This window comes from Manacus vitellinus, unplaced genomic scaffold, assembly GCF_001715985.3.
Source record: "Manacus vitellinus isolate BGI_N305 unplaced genomic scaffold, ASM171598v3 scaffold_2_pilon, whole genome shotgun sequence".
Taxonomy (NCBI): domain Eukaryota; kingdom Metazoa; phylum Chordata; class Aves; order Passeriformes; family Pipridae; genus Manacus; species Manacus vitellinus.
Window position 1 is genome coordinate 3233736 of NW_021940208.1, and position 12072 is coordinate 3245807.

At 35.7% G+C, this 12072-nt stretch overlaps 1 protein-coding gene across 8 annotated transcripts in view; it reads left to right on the plus strand.

The window, feature by feature from the left end:
• Positions 1 to 12072, plus strand: part of DLG2 (discs large MAGUK scaffold protein 2) — a 999038-nt gene that overhangs the window by 713849 nt on the left and 273117 nt on the right. For all 8 annotated transcript variants that reach the window (XM_018071067.2, XM_025894987.2, XM_018071060.1 and 5 more), the window contains 2 exons: positions 3865 to 4009; positions 7155 to 7293. In XM_018071067.2, the coding sequence (XP_017926556.1) occupies positions 3865 to 4009; positions 7155 to 7293 (284 nt within the window). The remainder of the gene's footprint in view (positions 1 to 3864; positions 4010 to 7154; positions 7294 to 12072) is intronic.

A 12072-nucleotide genomic window follows, 5' to 3' on the forward strand; every position in this document is an offset into this window, starting at 1 on the left:
ATTCCTACTTAAGTTATCCTCTTAGATCTAGAACACTGGCATGCAATGCTTGTTCTGCCCACTCAGATTGATGTCAGTCCTTCTGCACCTAAGATTCAGCATCTCAAAGGGTTGCATACCATATACACTTTGATTTCTTATTTTGTACACATCTCCCACTCTTTATCTTCTTTACCTCTAACTCAGCTCTTTTTTACAAACTATATGCAAATATATCAGGTCATCTGAACAGGAGGAAGTAGAGCTTTGCTATGATGCATTTATTGTGCCACAACCACCAGAAAAGCCATATTTAGTACTTAAAATTCTGTTAAAATAGGCAGCTTTTATGGAAACAAGAAATAGTCTCTATTGGAGATTCTGAGCAATTCTCCTCTCTCTATAAATCTTACCATGAAAACAACTACAACATCATATTTCCTGATTATTATCATCACTGGCCTGACATTTTGATGATATCCAGAGATTTCCTTATGAACAAAATTAAATACTACAGTCATCCTGCAATAATATCTAGGGGCTGAAGAAATAATTCTTCTAGGTATTCAAGTTCTTTTGTAAATCAGAATACATACAGATGTCTTTATTTGTGATCAGTGTTTTATGATCAAAAAGTAGAGAATATACATGCATATGTGATTACTAATGGAAATTGTAGATCCAAAGCAAGGACTACCTTCTGAAGGAAACCTGGAAATGCATAGTATATTTTATATACTGTAATTCTAAATTGATGTTGGTAGATGACTAAGTTAAGAGATCTTAGCTCCTTCTCAAAGACCTCCCATTTAAAGGAAACTTTATGGCACCACTGAGAATCTTTGGTTTTATGAATGAATCGATGTGTTTCATTGTTTATTTTCTCTTGATGTGTACATTGATTCTGACTTTATTTCTGTGTTTACTGAGAACTGAGCAGTCCAGGACAAAATTAATTAATAACAAACTTTCTTTCTAGGAGTGTTCTCTCTAGAGATAAGATACCTCTGATTTTTTATACATATAGGATGAGTTTGAGTAGCAATTTTGGTATATGTTGCTGGAATACTTTTTATAGCAGAACTTTGTTCACTTTGAAGGGTCCTTTCATCTCATCAAATTTTCTTTCAGCATTATTTCTCTGAAGTTCTTCTTTTCTGGTTTTCACTAATACATTACCTTCTTTTATGTTCTACCAAGCTCCAGCTCTGCATATTTCAGTTTTCCACAATATTCTGCATACTTAAGCTTATATGTACTAGAAAAGAAAAAAAAATCACTGTACATAAATTTTGCAATGACCTGTAGGATCTTTAATTGTATAAGAATAAACATAATGCAGAACTGCATGAATATTGAATCTTAGTTTAGACTCCTACAATCTTAACTTCAAGATTTCAATAACTTGTGCAACATGTTGGTAAAATACCTGTCCTGTAAAGTTATTGTCAGAGAGATAAGGTATAGTACCTGTCATAGAGAATATAAGTTTCTTAGGTATCATGCTTTATTTTCTGTTTATAAAATGGCTATTTGTCCTCTGACTGCATAACTGTGACATCCAAGTGTGTTGTGATGGAAGTCAACAGTCCTAGCCATGATTTTTATCAGCTAGATTTCCAGAAAAAAAAAACACAAAACAACAAAATCCCAAAAAACAAAACCAAGCAAAACAAAAAATCAGAAACAAACAAACAAAACTACCCCAAATAAAAACTAAACAAAACAACAAAATTCCCACCAACAACAAAATAACACCACCTTTGGAAAAAAGTTGCATCACATCAATTTGGGCCTTAGTTGTTTTTAGGCACTCCTAAAAAGACCAAAAGTCAAAACGCAGAAAGTGCTAAGATATTTCATTTTTTTTTCTTTTTTTTTTTGACTAAGAACATTGATTTACAGCAGCAGTATAGTGGGTGAGATTATGTGAGATTTTCTCTACTTCAAAAAAGCCTTGATTTAAGATGAAACACAAAAAGATAGATACAATGTACAGACAGTGTGGGAAGGAGAAAAGGTAAAGGATAACCTTGTGGTCATATTTCTAAAAGTGTGAATCCAAAGTGTCTAGCAGTTTTAAATACATAAGCAAGAAAGGCTTAATTTCAGTCACTTCTTCTTGCTACCATCCTAGTAATTTAAGACATTTATTTATTAAAGTTGTATATGTAAGTTACTGCTGTTCATAACAAAGAAAAATAGAGAAATTTATGCAAGTTATGTGTAAGATTTTTATTTAAAAAGAAGATGTCAAAATACAGCATACAGTGTCAGCAACTCCCTTCTGAGTGTTAGGCTCTATCATTGCTCTTCATGTCAAATTATCATAACGTACCTGCCGTTGTCTCTTTCAGTTAATCTTAAAACCAAGTCTCAGAATTACAGAAGGAACAAAGTTTAAACAGAATCCTTACATTTAGCAATACAATAGCAGTCATTCTTTCTTGGTGCTGGTGAAATTGTCTGGATATGAAGAATCCTCCAGCGATTCATAATAACTGGATTTCTTTTCAGTTACCAGACCCTTTGGCAGTAGCTTACTGTCACATCCAGCTTATTGTTCAGGTTTCTGGTAATTTATTGATACTAAATTCCCTAGAAAGAACAAGGGTTTTTTTTCTGTGATTTACAGTTATATTATAGCTGAGGAGCCACTTCTGCATAATCTTTAAAAGGAATCCTTGCATTAACTATCAAAGTTGGAGGATGGCAATTTAAATGACAATAAAATATTACATATGCAACATTCACTGTGAAATGTAGGTCACTGGAACAGGCTCCCCAGGAAAGCATCAAACCTGCCAGAATTCAAGGAGTCGCTGGACAATGCTTTTAGTCATATGGTTCAGTTTTAGGTAGTACTGTGAGGAGCAGGGACTTGGACTCAGTGATCCTTATGGGTCCCTTCCAGCTCAAGGTATTCTATGATTCTGTTATTTCTGTTGGCTTACACTACGTCTGAAACCTGTATTTACACAGTTTGCTTCTTTCCTTTTTCCTATAAGTTCTCCATTCAGAATGTATTTTTTAGGCAGGGAACATTCACAGTTCTGTTTACAGGAAGACAATCTGTTGACATTCTGTGGATATAGTGGATTTATATGTGAATAAATTATATATGCTTCTACAGTAAACCACTTCTGACACTTTTTTCTTTCTGTGGGAGTAAAGCATAATAGGCATTTACTCCCCTATTTCATCTGTAGTCTTGAGCTCTTATCCTTACTTAAGCATTTTTATTTTCTAAAAATGCATAGAACCAGTACTACATTCTCTTACTTTTTTCAACATCTCTTTCCTGTGCTTCCAGAAAACTGACAAACTTTCACATCAAAAAATCCCTTTTCCCCTTCTAGAAATACCATATTTAATTTTTTGCACCTCATAGATATTCTGTATACCACTTTGTACCCCTTATTATTTCAGTTGTTAATGTCATATCAGGGATGGAAAGATTTGGGGTGTTGGTATTTCTGAGGTCCCAACCATGCATGCTAAAAGAGGAATTTGGAAGTTCATCTTGTTAGGTCAAATAATGTAGACAGTTTCTGTAACCGATGTGGTGTTATTAATTTATTATTAAACACAGTTTTATGTTAATTATTATACCAGTAACAGAATATCACAAAGGACTTTTCTACTGCCAAGACCAAGTGCCTTCTGGAAACGTTATGATTCTGTGTATCAATACTGCTACATCAGTCTCTGAATATGTATGTGCTAAGAAAACTGTATTTTCTACCTTGCAGCAATACTGCTTCTGTAATCTTTAGTGCTCTTTGTCTACAGGAATTTTCCCCAACATTTTTAAAACTGCAAGGCTGTGTCAGTTTTTGTGTCTATATCTGAAATCCAACTTACCTATTTGATTTCTCTTTCAAGGTAAATAATTACAGTTTAGAAGAAGTTACCCATGAAGAGGCAGTAGCAATACTGAAGAACACATCAGATGTAGTCTATCTGAAAGTTGGAAAGCCCACCACTATTTACATGACCGATCCCTATGGCCCACCAGATATTACTCACTGTAAGTGACTTCTGCAACTCATTTTGTAGGAGTTATCAGTTAATGATTGTGTTTTTTCATAGCTTGTTCAAAGTACCCCGTTAAAGTTTATGAAACACCTTGGAAGGCTACAAAAATGAAATGTTTATTGCCACTTAAGTACACTCATGAAATATTGCAAATAATATCACCGCTAAAGTATCTTTGCAGCAAAAGTAACAATGTAGATGATGTACAGCTGCACTGATTCCGATTAGCCATTGTGCGGGTGATCAGACTGAACTGTAACTCTTGTGACAATTACAGAAACAAGTATATGCAAATGTATTTTGAAATATGATTAGATTTGTCCACCGAAAAATTGGAACAAGCAGCAAACTGTCTTGAAAGAACTTAGTGAAAAGCCTGATGCAAATATATCTTTGAATAAAATATTAATTGCAACGTAAAAAACACTGTTCTACTTACAAAACTTTATCTATTCTCTTTGTATATCCAATTCATGGTGTCACTGAATGGTTTGGCTTGGAAGGGACCTTAAAGGTCACCTAGTTCCAATCCCCCTACCATGGGCAGGGACACCTACCACTGGACCAGATTTCTCCAAGCCCCATCCAACCTTGTTTTGAGCACTTTCAGGGATGGGGCATCCCACAACTTCTCTGGGCAACCTGTTCTAGTGCTTCACTACCCTCACAGTGAAAATTTCAAAAATTATTGTTCCACTCTGCTTTATTATTAGTTTGCCCATTAACTTTATATATGTTCATCTAATATTTTTCACAGAGGGCCAAGGCCTTGTTTGTCCTTGCATTCAATGCACAGTGTGTTGTAGGAAAAGATGTTGAAACAATAGTAAAAATCAGTGAGGTATCCCATAGGAGAGGAAGATGACTTCATTTTAAAATGAACTGATTTCAATCAGGCTGTCATATCCATGCACTCAAAATTGTATAGGCTCATATCCAGCATTCAGGTAGAAAAATGTGCACCCAGGTGCATCCCCAGGACTCCCTGAAGTGACAATGTACAAGGTTGGATGGGTGGCCATGGAGTCCTTATCATAAACATATACCTTCTTATGTTGACAACCTCCTTGCCGATGTGTTTTGTACTCTTAGAGAGATGACAACAATAAGGATCTTCTGTCTCTCCCATCTGTCCCACTTTTGCCTGTCTTCAGGATTTACTCACTTCTCTCTTGTCTCCTTATCTGTGTGTCCTAGACTCCAAACTAGCATTTATCTCCCACCATCATCTCTATATGGCTTGAGTATTTGTTTTGGTTTGGGTGTAGGCCTTCCTGACAAGTTACATTGAGTATTGATAACCTATTGATTAATCTAGGTTTATCAATACATGTCGTTCTTATACCCCTTCTGCCAGTCATCCTGGTGTCCATACTCAGGCATTCCCATTCTCTTGTCATTCACAACAATCTTAACATTTCAGTTACAGTTCTCTGTACCACTGGTGCCCATTAGTCTAAACAGTTCATTACTGAAACTCCCTTTCTTCATTTAACTGTTCATTAAAACTACCTGCCTTGGGTTCAACTACCAACAGGGACCAACTGCACCATCTAACAACTGGATAGCAATTTAATTTTTGACAAGAGCTTCAGGAACTGATCCATACCATCTTGATCTCCTGCCAATAATCCTAGGGGCACTTAAGGCCAGCTAAGGGCAGGGAAGTTAACTAAAGGCAGTAAATGCTAAAGATTTATTTTTTTCTACATTTTTGTATAGTGTTGCTACTGTGGACAGACAAAGTTGAGGGAAAAGCTAAATATCCAAGATCCTCCTCACTCAGACTACTCCATAAAAATAGAAGGGAACGTTTTGTAACGTGCACATCAGGTAGTATGCTCAATTGTGCTGAGGATACCTATTTAGTTAGCAAATGTTACAACAGATGGCAATCATGTTGTTCAGTAGCAGTCTGGTCTGGATTCTAGCAAAGCCCAGGATGTAAAAATGCTAAATGTCCCTATCCAATCTCCTGTTTTATAATACTTTCAAAATAATAATTTGGGAGTTCTAAAACAGTATGTTTTATTATGTCAGATTATAGATCAGCAGCATATGAGAAGACAGAAGTAATTCCAGAGGGAGAGTAAAGGTTGAAGAGATTTGCCGTAGCCGTTCCCAAGCTGTTGGTGCATACAGATTCATTCGTCCTCAGGGAACCTTTCATTATACCTACATGTTCTGAGTATTGCAGAATTCATAATGGCCGTTCCCTGTAAAAAGATTTTGCTTGGAAACATTCTGTATCTCAGCATCTGAAAGAAAGACTAAAACTAATAGCAGAAAGTTTAGCTGTTGTCTTCTGATGAGAAAATTAATCATAGCTCATTGCAGAAACATTTTTCATCGTTCTTCGTATTTATCATTTTCTTTTCTAATTAAATTAACTAGAGACAAAATACAACTATTATGGCATCTTTCCAGTCATACATATCCCAGATAACTTCAGAATATCAAAAAGCAAGCAAGCAACAAAACCTGAAAACTCAATATAGAATTAGACAACACAGTCCTATGATTTTTGTCATTAATGATTAATATTAATATCCATTTTCTATTTTAAATATACAGATTTACTGTGGTCTAAATACTATCTATGTTGATAGGAAATTTCAATTTTACTGCAGATTTGGGCACCTTTAGTAGATCAACTCTGACTCTTCACTATACGTAATTCTTGCCATACATAAAAATCCTGCTCTTATTCTGCATTGAGCTCTTACTTTATTACTCCCGTTGCTGTATATTTGAGCCAAAAAGAGGAGTGTGCTTTTAATCTTATTCTTTCCTATTTGCATTTGCTTCTTCAAGTTAGTCCTAAGTGAAGAAAATGTATCCTGTCTCCCAAAGAGGAGAGTTTATTCAGGTCCCTTATTCAGAAACTGAATATCCTCTAAAGAGTCAATCCCTGAAAATGAGCCACCATTAGTATTAGTATCAGTCTTATTTTCATGAAAACTCCAGTTGTTCTTTCTTTCTTGTTATATTTTAAGCTCTCTCGGGCAATGATTGTTTATTTTGATCTTATTTACAGCACTGTAATGTTCCTGGTACTTAAATAAAAAAATTGCGTTCTTGTGATGTCTAATGAAACATGAAACTTGCTAACTAGAAGTGCTTATTTTTACCATCAGCTTATTCTCCACCAATGGAAAATCATATACTCTCTGGAAACAATGGCACTTTAGAGTACAAGGCATCCCTGGCCCCTATCTCACCAGGAAGATACTCACCCATTCCAAAGCACATGCTTGTGGAGGATGACTACACCAGGTCAGATGCTTCTCCTTATTTGTTACCTTTCATGACAATTGCAAAGGACATAGGTAAAGCATTCAGTGCATCTGAAATAGAATACAGCATATAGTTATTTTTACTCATCTTCAAGGGAAGATGAATTGAAACTGTTACAGGTATGAAAACCACTAAGATCACAGAAATGAATTCTGACCATAGGTCCATGTTGTCTGGGTGCAATCCCACACAAGTTCCTAAACACCATGGCTGCACTAGAACAACCTGGCACTGAGCAAAATATCCTGCTTCTTAACACAACTAGGAGATCTCAGAATCAGTGACTCATCTGGCTCACAGCACTTAGGGGTGGAGGGATGTTTGGGCATTTGAATTGTTCTGTGTGATGGTACCAGTCTGTGACAGTACCAACCAAAAGGTCCAGATTGTTTATTTTAGTGAAAGGGAGGTTGAAATATACTGTGTACACACATTGAAATTAATGTTATGGAGAGAAAACACTATGGGAAAAGAAAAAATGTTTAAAGGGACTGCAATTAAATAAAGGAGGAAACTGTCAAAAGTTTCTGAATCATTAGAACATCATAATATGAAGCAGTTTTCTGTGAGAGCATAGAGGTTAAAAGGAAACTGTTTATGCAGTGGCACTTGATACGTTAATGCAAGGGGTTCTTTGATGTGATTATCGGCAAAATGAACCTGGAAATTTCTATTAATCTTTAGGAAGTACAGTAGCAGAATTATATCTATGTAGTTGATTTCCACCTAGGAGATATATAGGAAAATGCTGTGGGGGGGTTCTTTTGTGCCTTGTATTAGATGAACATGAATGTCACTGATGAAACTGTGTATTTATCTTTTTGTTTGAAGAGTGCTACCTTCACCTAGAAGACAGCACTTGTTCAGTTTGTAACATGAGTCTTCATTATAATGTCTAATGTCACAGAAAATGAGAAATTATCTCTTTTCTGTGCAAGGAGGGGACTGTTCTGATTCTCTAACCTGACCTGCTGTGTTTCGCAAGCCAAAGAGTCTCATCCACTTATGTATTCGTCAGTTCATAACTTGCTAATTTGCATTTCATTTTTCTTGTTGCACATGATTACAATCTCAAGCCAGTTAACTTGTTGGATCAGACAGATTCAGACTAACTAAATCATGATACAGTATTTAATCAGAACATAAATGTGCGGAAACCACACCTTGCGTCCCTGTTTTGGCTAAGAGAATTTCTCCTTTGTTTTGATTGAGGATGAAAAGCTGCAGTTGTTTTCCTTCAACTTATGAGACATTCAATTAGGATGACTTTTCTCCAAAGGGTTCCAAGAAGTTACATTTTTAATTAATAGTTAAAACATTGATTTCGTTAAATTGTGCATCAAGGTTTTATTTGGTCTAATTAAAATAACTTTTTAAACACTTGTGTATAGAAAGAATATCAGCATTACAGTATCTGGATTACAATGATGAAGGCTTTGTCAATAAGCCTGTAGTGCTGAATTGTCTTCTTCTGCAATGAGATGCCAGCACCATTATTACTGAGAAAGAGTCAGTAAAGTTTAAAAACAGAAAAGAAATACAACCTTAAAAGTAAATAATAGCTAAGGAGATCAAGAACTCCCTAAAAGTGAAGGAAGTAATCCTTAAAAGGGATAAACTGCCCTGACAATTGAAAGACCATTTAAACAATTAAAAGGCTTGTACGGTAATGAAGAAGTCCTGTGTTTCTTTATGTTCCGTGTAGCTGATTTTAACTTTTTAATTACTTCTACCAAAAAAAAAAGAAAAAAATATAGAAGGGAAGGCGGTGACAGTCCTACCCAATAATTTAGCAGATATCCAGTAGAAAGCTTACTTGCTCAAAGAACCCTGCAGACGATGTATTGAAATTAGTTAGTGTGTCCTTTTGATCTTTTTTTTTGGCATTTCTATCTTGATACTTTTAGTATGTCTTAAACAAGTTAATTCTGCTGGTTTAGCTCCTGAGAGTAAAATAAAATACTGACACAGTCTGTTTCTTGATTGAGGTATTCACACCAATGTCCATTTTGTATCCATTTGGGGGCAAAAATGAATGCCCTGAGAAGTTGTGTGTATTCTGTGAAACAATCGTCTCTTATGTTCTTTTTCCTATCTGGTTTCCAAATTAGTGGGTTGTCTAATGAAGGTCTGATATCCAAAGTCTTCTTGTGGCATCGGCACTATTGACTGGAGAGACTGACTCTAAAAGGATGACCTCCTGTGGCAGGTGTGTGGCACTGGAAGAAATAAGGGTGTCAAGTGATAGGAGCAGTCTCTGAATGCCACAGAGCAAATCAGATGGAAATCTCATATTTCTGAACAGGTGTTAACTTTGACCTATTGAAAAGAAGGAGGCTATTATGAACTTCATTTTATTAGTGATAATAGCCTATATGCTACACTGATACCCAGGCAACAAAAGCACAAAGAGAAAATTAATGTAGTCATAATACAAATGACACTTCTTGCCATTGCATTTCCTCACTGGACATACATCATACAGCACTCTCGGAGAGACACCCAAACAAGAGCCAGAGACCAGTTTTCTCCTCTGACTACAACAACTAAGAAGCTCTGACCTTCAAAACCAGATGATTTAACCCTTGAATGCTGCCGAGACTGTTTTTTTTTTTTTAATGTCTGTTTATCTATTTATTGTCTATTGATTCAAGAGGGACTGCTGAAAATGCAACAGTTAATCTCACTGTGATTTTCACAGCTATAGACTGAGAGCAGTGAATGTACTCTCTCTGTCCAATGCCATAGGATTTGCTGATGAGTCTGCCATTAAAATAAGAAGATATTTAGAAAGTCTTTGTTGCTGACCAGTTTAGAAAATCTTTTGGTAATTGAATTATCATATTGATAATTTTAGTAAAGCCTATCGATTCCTTGATTGCAGCATTTATAGTTAGGTTTTCTCACACAATGTTTTATAATTAAGATGTTTGCCAGCTATTGCAGTGCTATCCATTAAAACTACCTGGTTCTTGCTTTAATAGTTTTACAGGGCTAATTTAAATTGTGCTCACATAAGGAAATTTATTACCCGTGCAGTCTTGCAACACTTCTGGTATTTGTACCAGCTAAAAATACTTGGAATGGTAACTTCTCCATTAAAAAAGGCTTTTGAAATTTTGAAATTCTTTGCATAAGTGATTTGAGTGAGGCTGATGACAAGCTTTCTTTTAAGTTACTTGTGATAATGAATCTATCAGTAAAGCTTAAATGGTTGAACATTCAACTCAATTTGCCCACTTTATCTTGCTTTTCTTTTTGCTTCAATTTTTTTTGTTTGTTTGTTTGTTTCAGTTCTAAGGTCTTTTTACCTAAATACTTCTATTTTACCTAACAAAAATAAGTGTTTCTATTGATAAAAAATTGTAATTTTTGGTCTAATATTGAATTTGTGTCTGAAAAAAATTCAGTATAAATTTTTCTTGGTAAAACTCTGGGGAAAAATGGCCTAATCTGAGCACAAAGGATTAAAAAGTAACAAATCATCATCAACCACAAGTTTCAATGAAGCTGGATGTTGTCTTTTAATTACTGAGCTTTTTGAAGTTGTGTGTATTATTGGTCCAAAATGCTATCAGTGATGAGCATAATTTACTTCTTAATTTTCTGGATTTATTTTAAATTCACTCAGAATGGAAATTTTGCCTTCCTGTATTTTTTATAAAAATTGTCACCTTTTCAATTTTAAATAAAATAACACAATTTCAGGTTAGTAGAATGTGGAATCAAAAGTGGATAAAAACTATATGGCAAGTAATTCTACCAGTACAATCATCATCACGCTGAAAGTAAGATCTTGATTGTTTTAGTTTCTAGTAAGATTAAATTGGTGTGCAGGCAGTGCAGGAGATTCCTTGATTGTGTTTCTGACCATTTCCTGATGCTGCTAGAGGGGAGAAGCAGCATGCTTGACCTGCTGCTTACAACAAGGGAAGAACTAGTGTCAAAGGTGATGATAAATAACAGTTGGATCAGAGTGACCATGAGTTGGTTCAGTTCATGATTCAAAGGAAGTCTGGAAAGATATTCAGCAAGTTATGATTGTTAAGACTTCAGAAGAGCAGACTTCAGCCTTTTTGGAGAGTTGCTTAGCAAAATCTCTTGGGATGTTGCCACAGAAACATAGGGTCCATGAAAGATGGATGATTTCTAAATAAAACTTATTGAGAACTCAGAAAGGAACAATCCTGTTGAGCAGAAAGGAGGGGGATTCAGCAGAAGGCCTTTTTGACTGAGCAAAGAGCTTTCTGATGACCTAAAATGAAAGATATAAGCAAGCATTACTTGACTGCTTAATGACAAAATGAGAAAGCTGATTGATGTGAGCTAAGACTTAAAAGTGTCGTAAAGGAAAACATAAAGTGATTCTGCAGGTGTGTGCTACTTTCAAAAATGAAGGTAAAATCTGAGGAAGGAAAAAGGTTTTGAATAGGGGGCAAGACAATGTACTGGCAGATAATATAGAAAAAGCTGAAGCACTCAACTTCGTCTTTGCCAGGCACTTAAGGGACCAGAAGGTAATTGGGATAGTCAGCCTAGATTTACTAAAAGCAATTTGTGTGCTTGTCTAGACTGGTTGCTTTTCCCAATAAAATGACTAGCTGCTTGGATGAGGTGAGAGGAGTGGCTGCCCTATACCAAGCAGTGCCACAGCACGGGTGCTGCCCTGAGCAGGGATGTCTCTTTGCTGAGTGAAAACACAGCTGGCTCCAAAGTCATACGTGGCCCATGTCATAACTCCCACAAATGTGCATGTGG